Here is a 24,834-nt window from a genome sequence, read left to right on the forward strand (position 1 = left end):
CCATATTGGTTATAGTCAGTATATGCGGTGCTCTCAATATATTTTGAACCATAATCATTTATGTAATTTCCACCCAACAAAACAGTTCAAATTAAATGTCACAGAAGTGAGGATAACCAAAGGAAACATGAACAGTTCAGGGAAGTTAATCTCCCAAAATACATATTTTGGTATACACAAGTTGTAAACCATTCTTACTACATGGATACGCAGTCTGAGTGCAAACATACACATTCAAAGATGTGTCACATTTGAAAATATTCAAACTTCCAAGGAATCTATTAAAATTTGTGCTTAGTTATGAATTAGCCATTTACAGCAAATGATATAAATTAAACCTGTTAATTTTAATGCTAAAAAAGCTTTTATATATATATATAAAGTGAATAACCACTAAAGCATACTGTCTCATACAATATAGAAAGCAAAGAGTATAACAGTGGACATAAAGACACACGGTCCATTACTGCCACAGATCCTCTGTGCGTCCAAACTTGAAGACCAAACCCCTGCATCAGAAGACAGGAAGGCAGTATGAGAAAGAGAAGGGTGAGCATGGGTTGAAAGTAAGATGCTGCTGAGGACTATTGACTTACCCAAAGAAAATGAAAGCATTTTGGAAGAAAACGGCAATACCGGGGTACACGACAGGCTTCTCTGCAAAAGACACAACAGATTTACAGAGGTCATAAAATGAAGAAGCATGTATTATTTTTGCACAATACCACACCTCAACTGTATAACATTTTCTTCACTTTTTACTGCGTAGTATGTATATTAAGTTCCTGCGGCATACTGCCTTCTATTTCATCTCTCTCTCTCTTTTCAAAACACACTTCTGAATTGTTTAATACTGTAAAATAACTCTAAATGTCAACCCCCAAAACTGATTGCTTAGTAGTCAGTGCACGTTGCGATGTTGCTAAGTAGACCAACAGGACTTACGAGGCACTACGAATCCTCCGAACAGAATCCACATGGAGGCAATGAGAGAACCAAAAGCCAGCATGAAGCCAATGAAGAGCCAAACTCGTGCGCCTGCAGACGGAGATAAGAAAGGGTGGATTACTGGGTGACTCAACATAGCGCTCCTTTATGGGTTTCGGTTTTACTGCATGTGTATTGTAACAGTATTACAAAGAAACAGTCTGAAATTAGGGCATAAGTACTAGAGAAAACAAATGTGGCAGTATCAAAATATTAAGCTGACGAGAGAAGAGACCATCATAACGAATGGGAAATGGAGAAATTAAATGTGTATGGGGAAATATATTCATTATATAGAGTGGTTCATCGTGTCTTTTCTGTCATACACACCTGTCTGTCCCATGCAGCCTTCACTGTAGCTGTCTCCTCTCACTTGGCCATTTGAAACAGCATTTATCCTAAATGGGTCAAATGAGAGAAAAAACAAGTACAAACATATTAGAAGCTACTTAAGATTGTAAAAAATATTGGCATAAGAAGTTGTCAACCCCGAAACTGAAGAATCTAATGAGAGGGGGAAAAGCAATATGACAAAAATAATTCTCATCCAAGGGCCCACTTACTAGATGTTTCTGGAGCTTTCAGCCACATCCAGTGCCCTTCCTCGGTGGATGTAGTTGCTTAATTGTCAAGGAGATGGTTTAGTTGCTATCATGTGACCTAAGTCTGAAATTTCAGTCACGTGATAACAGCTGCATGTGGAAAATAGACCAAAAACATTTGCAGCATTGAGTGGAGAAGGGCTAAAGTCACCAACCGGGAGTCAGTGGACTGCCAGGGAAAGATCAAGGAGGTCACTCACAAACAACACCAGAGACCATCTTTGAACTGGGACAGTGTTTCTTGTGACCGAAACACCATACTAAGGTCATGTAATGACAACTAAAACATCTCAGCGACAACCGAGCAACTCCATCTGCTGAGGGAGGCCTCGAGATGGGGCTCCCAGCTCCGGGAACACAAAGTGTGTGGACCTTGCTATGAGAATTTTGCCCAACTTCAGAAGCTAATATTTCCTGCAGTAGAAACAGTCCGGCAAGCCTGTCTTACATGAGAAAGGCCACTGTAGCGATGACTCCACAAGTGTGATAGGCATGATGAAACTGTCCCTCATCAGGATATTTCACTGCTGCATCGATGATGATCCACCAACCAGTGAAGAACTGCAAGAAGATCCGTAGTTAGCCTGAGGGGTTCACTGATCACTGGCAGACACCTGAAGCTTTACTGAGAATGTGTAACAAATATTCCTGCCGACCATTTCCAAACAGGAATCCACAATTCTGCATAGACTAATCATGAAACTAGAGGCAAATACAGATCGCTAACACGAGTCTCAAAGTAGCCTGCATTCCACTTCTGAAGCTACAGTCTGCATGGACCTAATTGAGGAAATCAATGAAAATACCAGCACTCCAGCAGCTATAGATGCGATGGTGTTTCTTCTCTCTCCCCAGTCCACATTGCACTCGCAGTCTCCGCACCGGATTCCGTCCAGAAAACCTGACATGTCTCTGGGAAAGGGCGTTAGTTCCAACAGTGTGTAAAAGCGAAAGCAACATCAAAAACTTTACAGAAGTACTTTGTCAGCTCGACAACACGAGCGGTCGTGATATATAATAGCCAACATATAATAGCTAATGTCGATTTCCCCCCCAAAGACATAACTGAAGTCTGAAAATCAATGTATACAATTGTGCGCAATGGCTGTACGGGGAGGAAGATGCTCAGCAGCCCCACTCCTACACCGAGCACCCACAAATCTGTAACTCCACATTTATACACTAAATCAGTAGCTCTCTAACGCGCTGTTCGACAACAAGGCTGTCGACGTGTCCAACTTAAAAGCTGCGGAAACCGACAAAGTATTCACAGGGCAGATAAAAACACGGCTGTGTCGAGTCTTTTGTTCATCGCTTTGGCACTAGCAAACATTTCCTTGAAGGCTTCTTCTTGCTACGAGGTCGCTGAAAATAACATCCCAACTCCAACGACAACGGCTGTACCAAGCAAAAACACACGCTCGAACGCCGTTACTCGACGGTAATGTCATTTTCAAAGGGGAATCTTACCTTTTATTTTCGGTTTTTGATGTGAAGCCCTTAGATAAAGCCGACTTCGCTTCCGAGAGAGCTCGGTCATGCACATGCGCAGTTCCTCCACACCCTTTTGATGAGGGAACCTCTGAGACGTAGTTCATATTGGTGCCTTCAGGTGGTGTCGGACGAAACGGGAATATGTTATCACATCACAAGCACATGAGCCACCCAAGAGGTAGTAAACCTGGTATGTAGGGATATTAATACTTTAATCGAACGAGGTATAAAAAACATATGGCGTACAAACAAGTGCACGGAAGTGCGTGGTTCCACCTGTGAAACAGTTCATGCTAAAATTGATGAAATATAAAGTACGGAATATGTGTGCTACATTTGACGCAACACTCGCCAAACTATACAGAAGCAACTTTGAGGTTATTTTCTCCATTATTTCTGAAGAAAAATGCTTAAATTGCCGCACACAATGGTGTACATTTGCAAGTACGAGCTTGGCACTATAACATGGAAGAAGTACCGTGGATGAGCATTTTGTAGAGACCATATACGTTGACATTTACTTATGAAGCCAATGCAGACTGCAAAAAAAGGTGCGTTTTCCAGTAAACTAACACGTATCTAAGCAAACATCCATAAATACTTAAATGTAATTCAAATATTATTTAAATAAAGAAAAGAGACGTAAATGTGAGAGAAGGAATATTATACAAAAGATTCATGTGTATTTTTCTCCCGTTGTATGGAGGCCTATTTGCATTTGACTTTGCTCAATGTGTGGTCCAGTGGTGTGGGTGCAGAGCAGCTAAATATGTGTTTAAAAACATAATGTTTATTCAAACAAAGGGAGAGCATTTTACACTAGTTATCTTGGAGGAATCAACTTTCTAGACTCAAGTCAACGGTGCATTTCCTTAGATCTTATATTGTTTGTTAAAATGACATGTAGATCTTCTCAGGGTCATTTGCCGTATCCTCCATCTAACGGGAGGTTTGTGCTTGGTTGGGACATCACGTGTGTGTCACATGGGGCCTTTATGGCCGCTGCTAACCCCTTTATTATTCACGCACTGCAAAGCTTTCAACTGCGGGGAACAGGGCTACAGAGAACATATTTGAGGCCGAAGCATCAGCATCTACTTTATTGTCAGTGATTACATGGAGTAAACATTCACAACAAATACTGGAATAAAAAGTTATCAAGTATAAAGTTAGTGGTCCATAAAAATGTTTGGCATCGTAATTTGAAATAAACATTTAAAGAATCTTACAGCTACTTTATTGCTGATACATTTAAAAATGTCCTGCAAGCCAGTGTAAATGAGCAAACTCTTGAGTCAGATGAGCAACTAAAATATGAGAATCGTTTTAAAAGACACCAAGCAATTGCAAAGCTACAGACAGGGACAGAATGATGACTCCAAAGTATCCAATGTAGCCATAGACACCATTCATCCTCTTGGATGGATCTGGAATAAAACGTAAAACAGGTCAATGCAAACATTCACCAAAGCAGAATTATATGAAACATAAAAATACTATTTAATATGGACAATGAATAACAAATTTGTTCGTAAGGGAATTTTTTGGCCTGATTTTGCAAGTCTGAACAACTAATATCTTGCAGATAACACATTAAATGACGATGCATTACTTAACCACTTAAGCAATTACCGCAATTTAGACCGCACTGATGTATGTCTTTCATTACCTTTAGCTCGAATGCTGTCTTCTGAAAGTGATTAAAGAAAACTAGGCAAGAAGCAATAGAAATGCCCAGACAATCACTTAACTGTAACCTCTGTGACACCTGAACTGCAGCCTTTACACTTCAAATGCTACAATGTTATAAACATTATTTTGTGGGAATTACAAATGAGTTGTTGAGTTGTTGTTATCATTACAAAACATAGCAACGAAAGCAAATGATTATACTTTGTGTTTTAATCCTTAAGGGCACCAAAACTCATAACTTTGACCCCTGTACTATTATATTATAGTCAACACTTATAGATAAATAATATTGGTGAACTATTTTTTAAATGTCTTATGTCAACCTAAAAATGTGTGCAAAATCTATTTGACACATAAAAAAGAGTAGGTGAATTGAGCTTAATAGCCTTTGCCCACTATTACATCCTTCCACATTACATCAGCACAAGATCAGTCTTACCTCCTGTGTAGTACCCCCAGGCATAGGACAGCCTGCTGGTCACCCAAATAGCCCCCAGCACAGATGCTGACAACTGAGATTACAAACAGAGAATCAGAAACAGTGGGAGGATACGAGGGTGATTTACTCAAGAAAATGTGCTTAATCACTCTGACGGTGTCTTTTGGGCTTGACTCTGTTATCTGGGGAATGTATGCCAAAGATCATGAGGATTGCTTGCCCCTCCCACACATCTCACATAAAAGTACCCTCTATGCCCAAGCAGTGCAGCAAAAAAACAAAAAAAACAAAACATGTATAGGTTTTATACTTTAAACACACACACATAATCGTTACTAGGTATGATTACGATTGAGTAAAAGTGATACATACCGGGTAGACAAGCGCTGCAATGGTCTGGAAAACGAGCCACTGAGGGTACACCTCTAGGGTGTTCTGATGTGCTCTCTGGATACAGTTGAACACTTGCTCCTTGTCACTGTACATAGTGGGATACTGCAAAGATCAAATACGCAACAAATTAGCAAGAGACACCAACGGAAAATGCTTCCAAAACAGAACTGCTAATACTCTGTTGTAGCATATGTATATTCAGCGACAATAAATACATTTTAAAGGAAGGAGAAGAAGAAGAGAATCAGAACAGAAAACAAATACAAACTCGCAGCACAGATTTCGATACATTCCAACGTCAGGACAGTCATCTTTACGTCAAACTTCGGCTACCTTAACATCGTACTTCTTCCTCGCAGCCCCGACCTTGACTGCTAGATACCCCAACATAAGCCAACTGTAGAGGTAAATAAATATGACATATCCAAAGCTGGGCGGCAGCACGGTAAGAATATCCATCTCTGCACGCTATTTAACCTGTTTTTGCTCAGGGTCCAGGTTACCAGAACACGGTGGTTCACGCAAACGGACCGATAGGCGACTCTAAAGTCAAGTGAGAGGTAGGAAGCCACTAAGAAGACAGGGCAGAGGTTACATAAAACATCGCGAGATTTCTTGTCTGCCGAGGTAATTTTTAAAGGACAGTACCACCAAATATTTACCCCAATATATAAGTTGCATTATTAAGTTTGTAAACTATTGACATTTAATAGTAATAATAATGGTGGTGATGATGATGATAATAATAATAATAATATATAATAATACCTTAAATCATTAAAATACAGACACATTTTATTGTTTTATCATACAGGTTATATGGACAAAAAATACTATTAAATCATAAATTTGATTCATCATTAATTTTATTTCATTTCTCTACAGATCTGTCTATGCAGCTCAGTTCAAAGCTCGTTTGTTTGGTCATAATATGTGAGTGAATTGATCTTGCTTATTTATGGCATTGTAAAACTGCACTTTTGAAACGCAGTCTATATAGTACATAAAGAATATAAACAAGCCCTGCTGAAGGCGGAGCTCGTGAATACCTCCCAGGCTTTTGAGTCTGGTGGAATTTTACGGTCTCAAAACTGCCCCTCCCACAACTTTTTCACGTCACAGTGTCCAATCTCAGCGGCGGGGAGCGAGCGTTTGAAGGGGAGAGGGTATGCGGGTATGAATGTGTAGCCTCATACCCTTCATCATGTACAGAAAACACACATTGCAATGGGTATTGATGTACCCACCGTTTCCCATATCTTAAACACACCCCGAAACAATAAGCACTTGTACGTGCTCTGTTGGCCTGCATACACTCAAACTTTACACAATGTGTGCTCAAAGTCCCGTATTTTTATCTTCACTGCACGTCAGGGTGGAACTTGAATCTATAATGTATGTATTAACAACAGCTGTGAACACAAAGCAGGCACTGAAGGGTGTTTCTTTCAAATGCTGCATTCTACGCTATTTTCACTTTCTGTCAAAGTGGATCGAAGGACAGCTGCTTCTCTGCTGGTCTGCGAGTCGGCCCAAATGATTCGATTCATTTGAACAACTTATTCGAGTCTGAGGGAGCCGACACTGAATCGGTTTCTTCTAAGCCCCAATCCAGATTTTACATACTGTTAGATAGTAAAGGCACGAGTGACAATGTCACTTTTGGAGACTACATACCGTGGTCATTAAAAACAACAACTTTCGCCCAGAACGAATGGGCTTCTTACATTCGTACCAAACTGAGATGGCGAGACAGTGAAACCGTTCAAAAGAGTCCGATCGTTCGGAACATCACATGACTGGAATTTTCCACAGGCTACATAAAGCCCTCGTGCTCCGCCTGTCCCGCTTTCGTTTGCGTGACGACGACAGAAAGATCACCTTCAAGATAGACTACGCTTGCGCTTTCGAAAATATTTGGCTAGAAACCAACGAATTTGATCGCTGTTGAGTTTTTTTTTCGTAAATCTTCATCTTGTTGTACGTTATTGAAAGCAAGTTTCTCGACATATCTTGCTTATATCGACGTTATCAGAACAAAGGTTCCAAGCTACGGACGACCCGGTAAGCAAAACAACGGCCGCTAACGTTAGTTTAACTTTGTTTTGCCAGTCTAGAATTATGTTCAGACTGTTTTAATCAAATGTCGTGAATATGAATGTATCCCTCGAGTAATTGTAACATTAACTTCAAATTAGTTTTTTTAACCATAAGTTAAGGAGTTTGATTAATATTCTATCAACAGACGTTAGCTCGAGCTAGTCAACCTATTTAGCTTGCGTCATTCTGGGGAATTTCCAGTGCTCTCCAGTCAGCCATTGCAGGCGCACAGCGTTAGTTTGCTCGCTAGGGGGCAGCACTGAGATGCCAGCTGTTATGCAACCTCAGCCACGGGCTTACACATAGACTGTGGCTGGTATTATCAGGGCACTTATCTAAAAGCAAAATGACACACGTTAATTGCTGCTGCTACTACAAGGGGCAAATGTATCACCCCGTTCAGGGATTGCTGTGTGTTTTTAAAAGGGAATTTTGTTAAATACTTATGCAAATAATTATTTTTTTCTCCCATCAGCCTGTGGCAGAAAAACGACACAATGGCCAAGGGAGAGGACTCTCACTCTGAAATGGCCCAGGCTCATCAGAGCGATGTCATCAATGTAATCTTTGACCTGAACAGCCCTGCTTCATCTCACTCTCGAAGCAGCTGTGGCAGCAACCGCTCCTCTGGCTTTGGCTACTACAGGGGCCGCAGCAGCCACAGGGGACGTTCAAGTTCGTCATCATCCTCTTCATCCAGCAGCGGGTCCTCCTCTCGGTCCAGGTCCCGCTCTCATCCCCGCTGCCACAGACGTTCCTCCCGCTGTCGCTGTGACAGCCATCACAGATATGGTCGTGGACGCCGCCTCCGCTCCCCCCCGCGCCACTACAAGGCCCACTCTCACTCCTACAGCCGGTCACCCTCGCCAGACAGGCACTCACGTCGCAGACGCTATAGGTCCCGTTCCAGGTCTTCCAGCCGTTGGAGTAGGTACAGGAGAGCTGTGCGCCAGTTTAGATGCAAGTTTTCCCGATCTCCAGCCAGAACCCACAGGAACCGTTCAAGGTCCATATCTTCAGGACGTTCTGTCAGTTTGAGTTTGGATGGTAAGTTGATTGGATAAAATGGTAAAATTGTATTTGTATTTATTGCCCAGAGAGGCAGAATTTAGAGCTGACAAAATGGTAAATTTCCAATTGATTAAATCCTCTGTCAAAACCTGTGTTCACCAGATAAAAAAGAACTCCTCAAAACTGCAAAGGCCAATGCTCTCAAGATTCTTGGAGTGGAGAAGCTGGAACTTCCTGAGAGTGTGAAACCAATCCTGTCAGAGCAGTTGGTGGAGTCCGAACGGTCGTCACCAGAACCAGAGATTAGGGTGAGAAAAGACCCTGAAAAGACTCTGTCACAGGTGGGTGTCTGGAAGTGAATGTCAGCTCATACTGAACACATCATACACTAAAGATAAGTTTTTACCACATTTTCTAATTAGAGACCTAAAAGTGTTTTGTTTTTTTCCCCCATCTTGGAGTAGATGTAAATACAAAGCAGGGGGGGTACTGAGAATTTTTGGGGCTGCCACTGGTTTTTGATACGTGTGCATAACCATGCACTGACCATAAATTATTTTTTTACTTAGTGGGTAATGGGGTCATAAGACTTTGGATGTACAAGAAAAATTATTTTATTTATTATTTTTTAAAAATGAAAGTTGCGTGTTGCTTTCAGACCATTTTATAAAAAATGCAACAAACATGCAGTGTAATGTGTACAGATGTCTATTAGCTTGAGGTCTATGTTGTGTTGAATTTCCTGTGTTTTGTGTTTACCTTTGGACCCCTGAGGGAACACACATACTCTCTGTATTTATTCCTGTCTTCATAGATAACATGACAGTGGTCTCCTTCATTCATCGGCACCTGGGATTAAAAGGCTGTCATGTGACTTGGGTGACGACAATATGTGTTTGCGTGAAAGGTTAAAAGATAACTCTTGTAATACTGTAATGTCTTATCAACTAGGGGTTTGAAATTAAACCAACACATACATAGATTAGCTCGTGTGTAGACATGATGCACATGGTCTATTCAAATGCTAATTACACACATAGATGATTGGATAATGTACAAGCAGTTCAGATACTGTATTACACTGACTGTACCTCATATAGCGAGGCAGTAGAATTTTGACATTACAAATGTATTTATCCTTGCAGTTGAAATGGGTCATTGTTATTTAGCAGAATCCTCCAATTGCTGATGGAGCGCAGGCGCGTGGACTGCGTTATAGTGACTATTCCTGTCGAGAACTAAAAACTTCCGAAGAACTCCTCTCCGTATGCCAAAGATAAGTTGGTACACGAGGCGTGTGCTGAGGGGCTGGGAATCCTACGTCACCATCATTCTGCCACTCTAGTCAGAGAAGACATCCTTTTTACTTTGATATTTTGTTTTGCAATTTTTGTTTTGTTTTATTCTGTTTCAAGGTTTGTCCTTGAAGAATTCATTTAATGGTTGAGCCTAGTCTTTGACAGCGGTGGGGGGTGCATGAGAGCTGCAGTTTGTTGAAGCTAATATTTAAATAATTATCTACGCCATGGAAGTGCTTTACAATATTAGTAGTAAAAGCCTATAATCCATCTATAAACTTCACAAACTGTTAAAGCTCACTCTACCATTGGTTTTATACTCACATCTAACTACAGCTCTGTCGTGTCTTTTTGAAACAGAGCAATGAGGCGGAGTTTGATGACATGTCCAACCCAAAGATGTCTCCTAAAAGGAGAATAATCTCCTTCAGCATCAATGTAAGTGGTTTAAAATGCATTTTCTTCCTGTTTTTCATAAACTCTTATTGTAAATGGCGGGACCAAACACTGCATCACATTCCCCTGAACATATAATGATGCGTTCTAATGGCTTTCTTCCTCTTGTAACCTTCTTCTTTAGAATTCTGTGGCCAAACCAACAGCAGCAGCTCCATCCTGTGCCAAGGTAACTCCCAGAGTGGACAGCTATGAAAGCAGGAAGCCCTACGGCCACTGGGTTCAAGTCAAATCAGGCCGATCCTCCAACACACGCAAACACACACTCACCAAGTCACACTAGTGTGGCAGAGTACTATACTAATACTGTAAATACTTTGTACATATGTTCATTTTATGGTCGACGTTTTCTTTCCTATGTTTAGAGAGTTAAGTGGGAAGAAGCGAAGAATTCGTTTCAGGTGGGATTATTTTTTTTCCCCTCATTGTATATTGTGCTGTTTATAGAATGAATAAAGATGTTTATTTAATTAAAAAAAATGGTTTCTGTCAATTTTTGTAACCAGTCACAAATCACAGGTCTGCATTAAGTGATTCCACGTTTAGCCTATGAAAACTTAAGTGTCAAGGGAAAGGTTTTATTGTGAAGTGGCTCATCAGAGGAGGGATTAAGAATTTCCAAAGCGACTGAAATTATATTTAAATTTTCTGACCACTAATGCCAAGGTTGATTATTCAAACAGAACGCTCCTTTCTACATAGCCGGTTGATTCAATTATAAGTAGTAGTGATGCATTCAGATATACCAGTAGTGTATATGGGGTACAATGATAACTAAGGGTTTATTAATACACGTGCAACTGAATCTCTAGTTGGGTACATAAGCATTTTGACTTTGACAAAATTTGGCCTGTTCCCATGTTATTTCATGACAAATTAATCAGATAAAAATTCTGGAGATGATTTCCAAGCGATGCATTTGGTAGCTGTTCACGGGAACTCTTAATATGCGGTCCAAAGAGATGTCGATGCAAATGAAGGGGGGCATCATTAGGCTGAGGAAACAAAACAAACCTGACAGACAGCAGAAACTTTAGGAGTGGACAAATCAACAATTTGGTGTAATCTTAAAAATAAGGCATGAACTGGTGAGCTCAACAACACCAAAAGGTCTGGAAGACCACGGGGGACAACTGAAGTTGATAAACACAGAATTCTTTCCTTGGTGAAGAAAAACCCTCCACATTATCTAGCCAAGTCCAGAACACTCTTGAGGTAAGTGTGTCATTGTCAAAAACTACAATCAAGAGAAACTTTCACGAAGGTAAATACAGAGGGTTTTCCACAAGGTGCAAACCACTGGTAACACTCAAGAACAGGAAGGCCAGACTAGACTTTGCTAGAAAACATCTAAATAAGCCTGCCCAGTTCTGGACAAGATTCTTAGGAAATATGAAACCGAGAATAACTCGTACCAGAATGATGGGAGAAGGAAAGGAAAGGCTCATGATCCAAAGCCACCACATCATCTGTCCAACATGGTGGAGGCAGTGTTATGGCATGGGCATGTATGGCTGCCAATGGAACTGGGTCACTGGTGTTTATTGAAGATGTCACTGCTGATAAGTGGCAGGGTGAACGCCGAAGTGTATAAGGCTTTACTATCTGGTCATATTCAGATTACGATTCAGTCACATGCTGCAAAACTGATATGGAGCTTATGAAAGCAACCCAAGAGCTTCTCAAGGCAAAGAAATGGAATATTCAGTCACCTGACCTCAACCCAACTGAGCATGCTTTTCACTTACTGAAGGCAAAACTGAGGGCAGAAAGACCCACAAGCGAGCAGCAACTAATGGCGGCTGCAGTAAAGACCTGGCAAAGCATCTCAAGGGAAGAAACTCAGCAACTGGTGATGTCCATGGGTTCCAGGCTTCAGGCAGTCAAAGTCTGCAAAGAATTTTCATCCAAGTATCAAAAATAATCCTTGTATTTAAATTATGTTGGTCTGTCCGATTACTTTTGAGCCTCTGAGAATGATTGAATATGTATAAAAAAGGCCGTAATTCCCTAAAAGGTTTAATGCAATATTTTTGTTAAACCCCTTGAATTACAACTGAAAGTCCGCACTTTAGTCACATCTGGATGGCTTTGTTTCATGATCCACTGCGCTGCTCTACAGAGACGAAATTCCACAAGTCTCACTGTCCAACTAATTATGTACCTCGCTGCATGCAAATAACCAAAGGTAACTCTGTACTTGTAAGGACTACTGGGAAAATAATTTATAGTGGGATTTGCCAGTGTTACGCCAAATTCTAAAAAAAGAAGAAAAAAAAACACCGTAGCCTGGAAATGAGCAAGTAGCTACAATGGTGCGAGTGAGTACATGTAGGAACAGGTCGGCGGAGATTTGGCAGCTGGGAGAGACAGCCTAAGAAGATGAAGGGGTTTTTTCTGTTTCCCTGTCCTGGTTTCGAAGGGTTCGCGCCTCGGTCCAACCGCGGTGCACGTGCAAGGATCCACCCTCCAGGATCTGCTGTACCGCGACCAAGACCACGGACAAATCCGTCGACATGGAACGTGGATGCGACTTAGCTGCCATGCCTGCAAATGACCACGTGGCGTCAGTGTTATCCCGCTTCTTTTCGTGTCCTTGCATTTGCTTGGATGCTCGGTGCCGGGTGTTTTTTTTCCACTGTGAGATCTTTTGGAAGACTCGAGGCTCCAGATCCCTCGATCTCCAACGTGGTTCGGTATTTTGATTATGAATGAAGTGACAGAAAAATGGCAGCCGAGCCGGTCAGATTACCAGGCCAGCTGATGCAGTGGTTCCAAAGGTACATATAAAAAGTCGGACCCCTCTATCCAAACAATGCTGCATTACAGTACAGGGGTGTAAAAAGTAATGGCGCCTCCGACCATTCCACATGGGTGATGGCTGGAGTCCATGTAGCTGCATCAGTTTCAGGCTCTTGGAACTGTGCATATTGGTTCACTGTCAAACTGACACGTGACACTTCAAGAGAACAGAGCCATTGTTAGTGTTGTGCGCAACCCCCCGCCCTTTCCCCACTATGACAAGTCCAAATGTCTCTAGTGAACAAGACCTGTAACAATGTAAGGACAGTGAACCAGCCATCTATCACCATCAGCTGTCTGCTAAGGCAGGATTTGAACATGGTCCTTTCTTGGGTAACTTGATATAATCTGCTTTTGTGGCTGCTGTGCTACTTACCCTACAGCTTGTTTAGTATTATCCTGACATGTTCTGGGCATATATATATAAAAAAACCCAGTGAATTATTCCAGGAAGGTAACGTATCTGTTGGGTAAGATAGCTATCTATTGAATGAGTAGCACTTTTTAGTCCTTCCAAGACTTTTTCAGGCTGATATTCAGATCCAAGTCAAAATCTGTTGTAACGAATAGGTAAAATCACACTGTCGGGAATGTGTCTTACTGACCGACTGCGTGTCTCCTGGTGTAAACTAACCGGGTAATTCTGTTGAATCACTTTGGTAGGAGACCAAGCATGCAAATACGTACCACAGTGAGTCCTAGTGGAACTGGAGCAGGAGATACCAGAACCGAAATAAGCAATGTTTACTTAATATACTTCAACCGCATTGATATTCACACACAAAGAGTTGCCTGTTGTAGTTTTAACAGGTAAAGCATAGAAGACAGGTATCTCTTGTTATTCTTATATGACCCATGGCTTAATTGTGATTATGTACGTTTTGTTTTTTCTTTTGATTTTTTTTTTTCAAAGCAAGAGCTGGAGACTCTTAGTCACTTGCAGGCTTTTGTGTCCATGGAAAAAGTCACGTGTTGACGCTGTTATTTATTCAGTCATTTTCTTCTGTTTACTAGACTTAAATCAAAAGCCGTTTTGCTTTTACATGCAACACTTTAACTGGCAGTTGGCCTTGAAAAAAATCAAAGGTGTGGGATCGTCTGTGACGCACGACATTGAATTTATGCACTGCCGTTCCTTAAAAAAATTCCCAGCCAATATCCTCAGGGGAATCAGATAAGACTACAAGAATATCAAAATCATAAACATAAACACTTACCCACTCCCCAACAGCTGTAGAGCCGAGTCACATATCAAAGGCATCATTTGAGGACCTCCCCTGCCTTCCTCAGCCAAACCTAAAAAAAAGTGTCATGGCACTTCTGCACACTAGCCTTTGGGGGAATCCCATAAATTTACCCTGTGAGGTTCACCATGAGAAGTGGCATATCGAGGCGAAATATATCATAACTAATATATATTTGATTCAGTTCAATGTCAGTATGACTTTCCCTACACAAACCAATCACTGTTTGCCCTGCAGAGGGTGCAATGCCACTGCATGTAAACTGACAGGACTTCAGAGAAGGGAGACTTGCATTCGAACCTGTTTTCATTTCTCTTATCTCCTCTCCAGTCACAAGGCTTTGCCACTCATGTCACAGCTTGGGGCGAGTTTGCTAAACTAAGATCTGGATGATAATGAATAGATTGAATTGCTCAGTTGTTGGTCCCCATCTTGAAGTGCACCTACAACATTCTTTTGTGTAGCATCTTCTGCTAAACATGCCCCAAGGTTTGATGGTAGTTAATGTTAGTTAATTCTCACACTCAAAATGTCAGACCACACAGTAAAACCCATGGAAAAACAATCAATTGTGCGAGGTAACTGGATAATTAGAAGTGGTTTATTTAAAAAATAAGCATAAGAATACTCATGAGTTTTGTTTTCACTCCTAATACTATACAAAGAAACACCACACATTACATATCTTACAGATAACTAAATTATCTTTCATGACCTAAAATGTTTGAGAAACTGCCTTTTTAATACACATTCCATTTTAGCATTTTATAAACATGTACTCGTGGTATGTAGCGCGTACAGAGGAAAAAAAAAAAAAGTTGCATCCAAGAGTCCTAACTGAAGAAAAAACTGAAGCAGTCAACATGTCCACTGAGGTGATTGGACCCACTAGACGGCTGTGCCTCTCTCCAAGTTTTGTTTGATCTCTGCTGTGTATTTGCCGTAGAAACGCTCCGCCTTCTTGTTGAACTTGGCATTCCTCTCGTTAATGTAGTCAATGTCTGCGTCGTCATTGTAAGCCCTGCGTCGGCTGTACTTGGCCCGCTTCTCGATCCTGAAAATCGCAAATAAAAGCAGCTCAGGGAGGATTTCATAAACCAGCATGGCCACTATCCACGGCTTAGCCATTAACAATAATTGGCTACAGGCAATAATTTGGCAGTGTGCTTTTAAATTTGGCAAGGAGAGTTGCAATGGAAAACCTAACGCAGACATACATACTGAGAGGAAAATACTGTCAATGTGGGAGCTCCCAGCCTTGATTCACTGTGTCTTCAAAGCATTGTTGTGCGTCATACCCTGGCAACTGAATCCTTGTCTAATGCCCTACAGTCGCATCTCTAACACAAGCCTTAGACTGTCTCAAATATAGAACAGCTCAGGGAAAGACCAGGGCAATCAAACGTGAAAGGGACTTCTGTAGCACAGACGTAAACTTAAAGAAATAGCGGGATAGCAGAACTGTTTGAGGTAGCAGTCAGTTACATGTGAGGGACACCAGGGGTACCGTTTCTCACACCCACTTACCAAAATACTTCGTATGGTTACTTGTGGTAACCATGGGAAAATTTGTTTGACATATATAAGGTTATATACACAGTCTGCCATGGTCTGAGCAGCAGTTGTCACCCAGTTCAGATGATTCTGAAGTGCTTCCTATCAGCTGCTTGCACCAGGATTTCCACTCTGGGGGTTATCTCTTCAGCTGGGATAGGCCCTGGTTCACACAACACCCCACTCCCCACCCCCCAAACCGAAACTGGCACAGACTCACTTTTTCCACACATCATTATTACAACTCAGATAGTCTCATATTTCAGGATCTAGCTCCACACTATGTTTGTGGTGCACCAGTGCCAAAACAGATCTGACTCAACCCGCTGTCATACTGAGATACATGGGAGAAGAGGAAAAAAAAAAAAAGTTGCATCCAAGAGTCCTAACTGAAGAAAAAACTGAAGCAGTCAACATGTCCACTGAGGTGATTGGACCCACTAGACGGCTGTGCCTCTCTCCAAGTTTTGTTTGATCTCTGCTGTGTATTTGCCGTAGAAACGCTCCGCCTTCTTGTTGAACTTGGCATTCCTCTCGTTAATGTAGTCAATGTCTGCGTCGTCATTGTAAGCCCTGCGTCGGCTGTACTTGGCCCGCTTCTCGATCCTGAAAATCGCAAATAAAAGCAGCTCAGGGAGGATTTCATAAACCAGCATGGCCACTATCCACGGCTTAGCCATTAACAATAATTGGCTACAGGCAATAATTTGGCAGTGTGCTTTTAAATTTGGCAAGGAGAGTTGCAATGGAAAACCTAACGCAGACATACATACTGAGAGGAAAATACTGTCAATGTGGGAGCTCCCAGCCTTGATTCACTGTGTCTTCAAAGCATTGTTGTGCGTCATACCCTGGCAACTGAATCCTTGTCTAATGCCCTACAGTCGCATCTCTAACACAAGCCTTAGACTGTCTCAAATATAGAACAGCTCAGGGAAAGACCAGGGCAATCAAACGTGAAAGGGACTTCTGTAGCACAGACGTAAACTTAAAGAAATAGCGGATAGCAGAACTGTTTGAGGTAGCAGTCAGTTACATGTGAGGGACACCAGGGGTACCGTTTCTCACACCCACTTACCAAAATACTTCGTATGGTTACTTGTGGTAACCATGGGAAAATTTGTTTGACATATATAAGGTTATATACACAGTCTGCCATGGTCTGAGCAGCAGTTGTCACCCAGTTCAGATGATTCTGAAGTGCTTCCTATCAGCTGCTTGCACCAGGATTTCCACTCTGGGGGTTATCTCTTCAGCTGGGATAGGCCCTGGTTCACACAACACCCCACTCCCCACCCCCCAAACCGAAACTGGCACAGACTCACTTTTTCCACACATCATTATTACAACTCAGATAGTCTCATATTTCAGGATCTAGCTCCACACTATGTTTGTGGTGCACCAGTGCCAAAACAGATCTGACTCAACCCGCTGTCATACTGAGATACATGGGAGAAGAGGAAAAAAAAAAAAGGTTTGTTTGAATTGCTTGAGCCAATCATAATAAGTAATGTTGGCCTAAAAAGTGCTGAGCTCACCCATGCTTTTCCTAAATAAAGTCATGGAAGGAGAAAATTCTATCGAGGAGGATTTTACATACGTCTAATGACCTGCATTATGTACATTATTGCAATAATGCATTATTCTGTCAAAGTATCCCCATCATTAGCATTTAGCTTGTTAGTCTGGCAGAGTGCCTCTTGTTAGGGAGCAGAATTTAAAAAACAGTTAGTACTGTATGAAGTATTATCTTAGCGGTCCGCCCAGTGAGTTAGGCTAATACTTAGTGGGGAGACAGACTGAGATTAAATTAATAGACGGTCAGGAGAGGATACTGTATCTCTCTTCTTCTGTCTGCTTCTGAGTGTGACTTACTGTTTCTCAACATCTTCCACCATGCGGTCAATTCCCTCCTTCGTGGGGACGTGCGTGCCGTGAATCAGGCTATTGGACGTGGGGTAAAAGTCCTCACCGCTGTGGAGCACCGACCAAGGAATTAGATGTACATTACCACAGATAATCACCATTGACATACTTTAACTGACTTTTCTATCCCATCATTGTGATAGTGGTCATCCCAATGAGAGAGGATGCTGTGGCTTAAGGGCACAATGTGTTGGTGCATCACTCACAGTTCTGCATGTGGCAGCCTCTAAGGGTGAAAAACCTGCCGGCACTGAACTTATTGCGCTACCCTTACGCAAACACTTTTCACATTTTAAAAATTATTATGGGTGCGCGCAGATATGGCAAAACTAACCCCAGGGTAGATGAGGGGTTACATTAGTTAACATATAGAAAATGCTTTGTGCACATGTGATGGGTGAATGCTAAGCTGTTTACACCAAGCAAATTTCACAGTTACGGTCTTAATATCAGTGATGGTCTCATGAATCACTTTTATGGACCCGTTAGTGGGAATGTACAAATATCTTTTAATGCCCGGGGACATTTCTTCCTATGCTGAGCTGTCTTTCTATCTGGATAAAGTATTCACAGTCACAAATACAGTACTGTGACAGCAAAGAAGAAAGGGACGGAGGCTTTACTCACCATTCCTCGCGCTGTCTCTCATAGCTTTCCAAGTCTGGTCTGATCTGCTTGGTGAGCCTTTGATACTGTCGGAGTTGGGCCTCAGCATAACCTGCAGTCCATTGTGTGAGATATGAGGAAAAAGAATTGACTGGGTTATAATTACCGGAACAAACAGCAAGCAGGCACAAGGCTCAGCAGTACAACCTGCGGCTAGTTAAAGAGGAACGAAGAGCAAATTCTCCTCCTCCCTTCCTCTCTTGAAACCCCTTTGGTGATAATTTTCTCCCCAGAGGTTTTAATGCAGATGAGGTTTTGATGCAACAGATGGCAGCCATATTTAGGAAACACAGCAAGTTTTTTTTCCAGTAGATTAAATTGGGAGTAATTTAAGAAGAATAATACCCCAAGGGGTTCTTACATGCAACTGGTATTGTTCTATACACTGCTGCTATTTAGGACTTAGACGGGGCCATCTTTAGTAGCAACATTTCCCTGTGTGATAAAGCAGTCAACAACTTCTCAAACAATCACATGCTACAGAACAGTAAAACAAAACAGAATACTAGAATCACGGTGCAACACTTTCCTTTACCTTTTCCAAACAGTCAATTGTATTAACTTACTATTTACTAAATGAGCTGACTATGGTTCTATGGTGTCACATGGGGGTTACCCATGTCTGAAATAAAGCAGTTGGATCTAATCACCATTAGCCTCAATCTTACTTCCTGATGTGACTCTAAATTCTTGCAAAGGGATTCCAAAGTAAATACAGCCATTAAGCGACGACCACTGCAGTATGTTAAACAATGACTGCCAATCATAAAAGTTGTGATCGATTAAGAAATGTTTAATCCGTTTAGATTTCTTTTAAAAATTAAAGCTAAATAAGACTGCAGTCTTTAGTCTGTACATTGAGCTTAGCCTGATTCACATATGTAACTATTTGTTAAGTGAACCTGAAGCTGGTGACAGCATGCGTTGGGGAATCTAAAGACGGCAGCTTTGTGGTTCCTCCTATTGACACAAGTTGGTTGGACAGTCTATGTGCACACTGATCTCTGAGACTAAAGTGCAGGAGGCTGTGTCGCTGTGCTCCAAGCTCCTTTGTATCTTATACTGATTAGAGCAACTTGAAAAATTTAATGATTTCATTGACAACAAATACGTTGAATTAAGTAGTTCTGGTTAAGCACCATCTCTTCCGCCCTCTCATTCATCAAACCACCTTAAACCCACTGAAACCAAAGAGTACATTGCAAACAAATCTATGTCTGTGTTCACTGGACATCCTGCCACCAACCTGCAAATCCTGTGTCTGGGTTCTTCTTCTTTTTCTTCCTCTCCCACCGCTCTGCATCATCAGCAGTGATCTCCAGTAGTTTCACTCTGTCATAGTCCTCCCCTCTGGCAGCACATTCCTGACAGACAAATAGATTGGTTTTTTAAAAATAAACTCAAAGCAGGACTAAATGTATATGAACTGAAAAGGCATCAAGGACTGAAAATGATTAAATGAACTTCTTAATAAAAGGACATGCGCGACATTTCCAATTGTCCTCAACCTTGCTAGTTGCTCACACTTTTATTCCAGCTGATCATCATAAAAATCTTGACAGCCTGGTCAACAACACTTGTCATCGTGCTGAATATACAGAGCACTATCACGTTTATGAATACCATAATAAATCCTCAGACTAAAAAACCTTTTTCTTTTGATCTTCAGCGAGCTCCCACTCCAGTCGAGCCTTCTTAGCCTCCCAGTTAGCAGGGAGTTTCAGTCTCTTGTCCTCCTCCACAACCTCCTGGTGATTGAGCTTACGTGCTTCATTCTGCAGTGGAAAAATAATACATGATGACCGGTTGTGTGAGCAGCAGTGTGCAGGCGGGCCTGTCAGAGATACAAACTCAAGCCCCTGGAGTGTGCACCTGTACATGATTATTTTGGGAGTCAAAATTATCTGACAGTTATTTCCTGATCTGGAAGCTAAAATATAAGTGCTCCATGTTTTAGATGCCTTGTTCCCAGCTGTGTGTCCGTCCACAGCTAAATCGAAACACAAAAACATTTCGTCTCTTCTGTCTTGACAAGATTTTGTCTCTACAACGTGAATGTGCTTTAACCAGGTAAAGGTTTAACAACTCACCCGTTTGAAATGTAACTCTCGAAATTTTCGTAGTCTCGCTTCTCTCTTCTGGGACGCAGGAGTTTCAGTCGGTTCCTCTTCAGTGGGTGTCGCAGATTCCTGAAAAAATAACGAAAGCTACCGTCATCTACGGAAAATATGATATAAAACGAAACCCTCTAATCGCCAAGCGTAGCCTATTTCAGACATAACAGCCGAAAACACCAGACACAAGTGACCTTAGACAGCGATGGGAAGGAAACAGATGTGGCGAGCTTACGTTAGCTAATTAGCGCTCGCTAACATCGGTTAGCTTAGCACAACAACAGAGATTGTAAACGAGTGTGGAAGAGAAACACAATGTCAGCGGACGATAAGCAACATCGCTCTCAAAGCCATTATATTACTCGGCCACAATCTGCCACAACATTAAAACGATTGTATAATGTGAAACAAAAAAGGAACTGCTAACCTCTCTACCGGACGCCATTGTTGTGCTACACGAAGGAAGAAGACGGGAAGTGTGACGTTCATACCGGATATTGTAAAGACAGCAAACGTAAACGGTTACATTTTATTATTCTGTCAGAAGATCTTTAAATAAATGAGCATTTAGTGGGAAACTTGCATTTCTTCCTTTAAACATGACTGAAAAGATTTATTTCAAGCAACTGTTTGCTAAGTGACTTGCAGTGACACAATTAGAAGACACTTTTTTGTCCAATAAAATCCCTCTGTAGTGTTTCCTTTAATCTTGAATATTTTCCCTTTCTTTTAATTTCAAAAATACATCACTTTTCATTATTTGCAAGTGTGAAAAGTAATTTCATTACAATTTGAATGATCTGGGCTGTATTTCTTTAACATGAAATAAATAATAAAGAAATAAACCCATGCATTCTGCTGTTGTAATATCTGCTTTGTTTACAACCCCCAAATTAACATATCTCTATTTAATCTCCAAATGATTTACTTTTATGCATCCATTATTCCATCAATCCCAACTTCTGACCAGTATTTTCCCCTTTGTATGACCTTGTGTATAGTTCAGGGCTGTCATCTTAAGGTTTTACTCTAAGTAAGAAAGTACAGGAGCAAACAGATCTAGGGCCTTGTAAGAGATAGGGAAAACACTACATCAAAAGGGTGCTGTGGTTATTGCTAATGATGAAGGCCATATAAGGATATGAGGCAATTTTTTAAAATCAGATAAACACCTATGGTGCAAAGACATTCTATGATGTCCCCCCCCCCCCCAAAAGAAAGAAAGAAAGAAAGAAACAAACAAAAAGTATTTAAAGGTTGGTGAAACACTTCATCCTCTACCAGCCTCCATTGTCATAAATATAAATGAACATTACTGAACATCCTGTAATGTTAAGGATGTTTTTGTGTATACAATCTCTCCAAGAGCTGAAGGTTTTTTCTTGTTGAGATGCTGTTTGTTATTTTGCACCTCCTCCTGCACCCACTCTTGTTCCTTGTCACAAACTGGCTCAAAGTCAAAAGACAGAATCCCACAAGAATAAAGGCTAAACAAATAAATTTATCGTAAACTTAAGATAAAAAGAATTATGTTTATTAGGCACATCAGTAATGGATGCAGAGTGATGAAGAGCGTAGTGTGTGGTGGGTGCTGACAAAACACAAAACCTTAACCAAAGTGGCTGGTAGATGCCTGGGAGGAAGAGAAAGCGAGAGGTCAGGGATGAAGCCACTTAAATAGGCTAGGGTCCAAAATTACTCAGGGGCACGTTCAGCCCCATCAGCACGTAGCAAAACGTTTATATAAACGGAAACAGTGATGCATTGAATACCCTGTTGTGCTAGTTCCAACAGTTACAGTTACTGTACAGAGGCGAGCCCCAATATCAGCACAAATTCACAAATAGAAAAAACTACTTCCATCCCATAGCTGAGGGCAAATGTGACTGAAGGATAAGCAAACGCAAACTGATTTAACCTAAAACCATGTTCAAGACAAGTTCCTTGCATTTGCTATGCCTTCAAAAAAATTTGTAAAAATGTATCATGGTCCCCTCTTGGAACCTGGGAAGCAGGAATGAATTACTGGTAAAAATCAAGAATCTGGATGAGCAGTAGGCAAACAAGAATTAATAGATCTAAACATCCTCCATGTGCGTTACATGCCATTTTTAACAACAAGATGAGCTAGAAATACAAATTCCCCAAGCAGCAGGCAGAGAGGGTGGGACATCATAATCTTATTTCAAAGGAGACTTTCAAGGAGCCGACGCTGAAGAGGAACAGGTGTTTTGACAATCTTGTCTTGAGTCATTTTTTTTTTCTGACCAGTCGGATGAAACTCATCGGCAGTTTGCAGAGCATCAGCTCCTTACGGGATGTAGAAGAAGTTTCACACACAATCCACAGTCCAAGACACAACCAGACACAACACAAAGTGGAGAACATGCAGCATAATCTTGTAACAGAGGCAAAGCACCACAAACGCTCTCCATCAAACATTGGCAGGGAATGTCCACATCACGCTAATTCTACCAGCTATTTGTACCAGCAGGCCAACCTCCAGAGCACCATTTAACATCAAAGGACGCAAGCAATCTGCAGATTGCCTGGTACCCGAAAATGGATGTGGACTTTAAAAATAAAGCTTGTGTTTCCCCCAGACATTGTGGCAGCAACACTACGGCCAGACATGGTCATGTGGTCAATAACAGCCAAACTGGCATATGATTTGGAATTGACAGTACCATGGGAAGATGGTGTTGATAAAACTTATGAATGGAAAAAGACCAAGTACTCCGAACTGGCAACTGAAGCTGCTTAGAACGGCTTGAAGATCAAGATATTCCCCGTAGAAGTGGGATGCAGGGAATTCGTTGCTACATCTACGGGCTGAGCCGCTGATGAGCTCAAGGACGTACCTACTGTCCCATCACATCGAGAGTGCCAACCTACCACAGGGACTGAAGCATCAAGTCCTACCAGCTCTACTTTTACAGTAGTGCCTTTGTGTGTAATTTTAAACCAGGCCATCTTGCTTCCTTTTGAAGTTTCAATTCATTGAAAAAATACTGTTGGACTAATGGAAACTGGCATGACGCACACAGACAGTAATTATGAATATGACTGGAGGTTATACAGTGAGAGGCATGAAAGGTCAAGCATAAAGTCATCAGTGTGCCACACAGAGAGTCTGTTTAGACTCCCCTAAACTCATTTGTTATGGTTGTTTTCGCTGTAGAGAAATGGAATCTCATATGTGTTACCAATGCATCTTATTTTTAACCACAAAAAACACAAGTATCAAACAGGGCTTTGGAACATAACCTGGAACCTCCAAATATGATTCTATGACCTGATCAGAAGATGAAAGTAAACACTTTCAAGAGGCTTTTGAGCAAGTTTGACTTGCAAAAATGGATGTCCTCACTGTTTGATTGCATTACACTAATAGAGCTCTTTTGGAGGATGTAATTAAGTGGAGTTTATAGTCTTAGATTAAAGCATCCTCTAGATCACAGGCAATGTTAATGGAGTGATGCATTTTCACTGGAAACCAGATGGGAGCAAATCACAACAGAACATAACATCATTGGCTTCAGTAATGGGCAAGGCTCTACTATTATGCAAAAGAGAAAACATCTTCATAATAAATGACTCTCAAATGAGTAAGAGAGAGAAACAGTAAAGTAACTGGGAAAAAAAAGAAAAGAAAATGAAGCAAAATAGCATTTCCTCTGCATTTTAAATTTAAAGTGGCAGTGTGCAGAACAGTTGCAAAACAACAGGAATACAGGCTTTGAGAGTGGGGTACATAACTTTTAAATTTGCACGATTCAGTACAAATAAAGCTTATGGGTGTTTTCGTTCTCTTCAATAGCTATTACTGTTATGTCTTTATTAATGTTCACATGTGTCTTACAGTTCACAAGTATTCTCATACTATATGTTAACCAGACTGCCCTCTGAGTGCATTCACTCACTGCCATGGAAGCTCTAACATGTTTTGCTTGGGATTGAAGAGAAATTCTGGCTGGCAAGAACTTATGTAGTGATAGTGATGTAGTAACTTTATATTTAGGATTCATACCATTTATTAACCTCAGATACAGTATA

General features: G+C 41.2%; 4 protein-coding genes across 5 annotated transcripts; 1 reads left to right on the forward strand and 3 right to left on the reverse strand.

Annotated features, from left to right (window-relative positions):
* Nucleotides 1-31: 31 nt before the first annotated feature.
* tmem50a (transmembrane protein 50A) lies at nt 32-3,188 on the reverse strand. Its single transcript, XM_040136700.1, has 7 exons — nt 3,060-3,188; nt 2,396-2,501; nt 2,038-2,150; nt 1,318-1,385; nt 946-1,038; nt 597-657; nt 32-509 (listed from the first exon to the last, which is right to left on the reverse strand). The coding sequence occupies exons 1-7, from the start codon at nt 3,185-3,187 to the stop codon at nt 464-466; spliced, it is 615 nt and encodes a 204-aa protein (XP_039992634.1). The 5' UTR covers nt 3,188; the 3' UTR covers nt 32-463.
* A 799-nt stretch (nt 3,189-3,987) lies between these two features.
* Nucleotides 3,988-6,182, reverse strand: mgst3b (microsomal glutathione S-transferase 3b). Its single transcript, XM_040137537.1, has 4 exons — nt 5,941-6,182; nt 5,587-5,709; nt 5,215-5,287; nt 3,988-4,510 (listed from the first exon to the last, which is right to left on the reverse strand). The coding sequence occupies exons 1-4, from the start codon at nt 6,064-6,066 to the stop codon at nt 4,410-4,412; spliced, it is 423 nt and encodes a 140-aa protein (XP_039993471.1). The 5' UTR covers nt 6,067-6,182; the 3' UTR covers nt 3,988-4,409.
* Nucleotides 6,183-7,431: 1,249 nt separating this feature from the next.
* On the forward strand, nt 7,432-10,761 carry rsrp1 (arginine/serine-rich protein 1). Of its 2 annotated transcripts, none has more exons than XM_040138183.1 (5): nt 7,432-7,671; nt 8,183-8,754; nt 8,881-9,026; nt 10,377-10,454; nt 10,597-10,761. In XM_040138183.1, the coding sequence occupies exons 2-5, from the start codon at nt 8,205-8,207 to the stop codon at nt 10,753-10,755; spliced, it is 933 nt and encodes a 310-aa protein (XP_039994117.1). In that variant the 5' UTR covers nt 7,432-7,671; nt 8,183-8,204; the 3' UTR covers nt 10,756-10,761. The 2 variants fall into 2 exon arrangements, with proteins under 2 accessions (XP_039994117.1, XP_039994116.1); XM_040138182.1 differs by having other exon boundaries at nt 7,434-7,671; nt 8,881-9,059.
* Nucleotides 10,762-15,101: 4,340 nt separating this feature from the next.
* syf2 (SYF2 pre-mRNA-splicing factor) lies at nt 15,102-21,277 on the reverse strand. Its single transcript, XM_040138117.1, has 7 exons — nt 21,206-21,277; nt 20,755-20,853; nt 20,314-20,439; nt 19,911-20,028; nt 18,626-18,716; nt 17,948-18,046; nt 15,102-16,678 (listed from the first exon to the last, which is right to left on the reverse strand). The coding sequence occupies exons 1-7, from the start codon at nt 21,221-21,223 to the stop codon at nt 16,513-16,515; spliced, it is 717 nt and encodes a 238-aa protein (XP_039994051.1). The 5' UTR covers nt 21,224-21,277; the 3' UTR covers nt 15,102-16,512.
* Between the last annotated feature and the right edge of the window lie 3,557 nt (nt 21,278-24,834).

This window comes from Xiphias gladius, chromosome 10 (assembly GCF_016859285.1).
Source record: "Xiphias gladius isolate SHS-SW01 ecotype Sanya breed wild chromosome 10, ASM1685928v1, whole genome shotgun sequence".
Lineage (NCBI taxonomy): Eukaryota > Metazoa > Chordata > Actinopteri > Istiophoriformes > Xiphiidae > Xiphias > Xiphias gladius.

Excerpts from the sequence above, each read along its gene's own strand:
- rsrp1 (XM_040138182.1), top strand. The coding sequence starts at position 8,205 with ATGGCCAAGGGAGAGGACTCTCACTCTGAAATGGCCCAGGCTCATCAG. Across the intron at positions 8,755-8,880 it reads TGTCAGTTTGAGTTTGGATG|ATAAAAAAGAACTCCTCAAA; the intron begins GTAAGTTGATTG and ends TGTGTTCACCAG. Across the intron at positions 9,060-10,376 it reads CTGAAAAGACTCTGTCACAG|AGCAATGAGGCGGAGTTTGA; the intron begins GTGGGTGTCTGG and ends TTTTTGAAACAG.
- tmem50a (XM_040136700.1), bottom strand. The coding sequence starts at position 3,187 with ATGAACTACGTCTCAGAGGTTCCCTCATCAAAAGGGTGTGGAGGAACT. Across the intron at positions 2,502-3,059 it reads TCAAAAACCGAAAATAAAAG|AGACATGTCAGGTTTTCTGG; the intron begins GTAAGATTCCCC and ends GCCCTTTCCCAG. Across the intron at positions 2,151-2,395 it reads CTATAGCTGCTGGAGTGCTG|TTCTTCACTGGTTGGTGGAT; the intron begins GTATTTTCATTG and ends ATCTTCTTGCAG.
- syf2 (XM_040138117.1), bottom strand. Across the intron at positions 18,717-19,910 it reads CCCAGACACAGGATTTGCAG|GTTATGCTGAGGCCCAACTC; the intron begins GTTGGTGGCAGG and ends AATGGACTGCAG. Across the intron at positions 18,047-18,625 it reads GAGAGACAGCGCGAGGAATG|CGGTGAGGACTTTTACCCCA; the intron begins GTGAGTAAAGCC and ends GGTGCTCCACAG.
- mgst3b (XM_040137537.1), bottom strand. The coding sequence starts at position 6,066 with ATGGATATTCTTACCGTGCTGCCGCCCAGCTTTGGATATGTCATATTT. Across the intron at positions 5,710-5,940 it reads GGAAGAAGTACGATGTTAAG|TATCCCACTATGTACAGTGA; the intron begins GTAGCCGAAGTT and ends TGATCTTTGCAG. Across the intron at positions 5,288-5,586 it reads TTGCAGCGCTTGTCTACCCG|TTGTCAGCATCTGTGCTGGG; the intron begins GTATGTATCACT and ends TTGTAATCTCAG.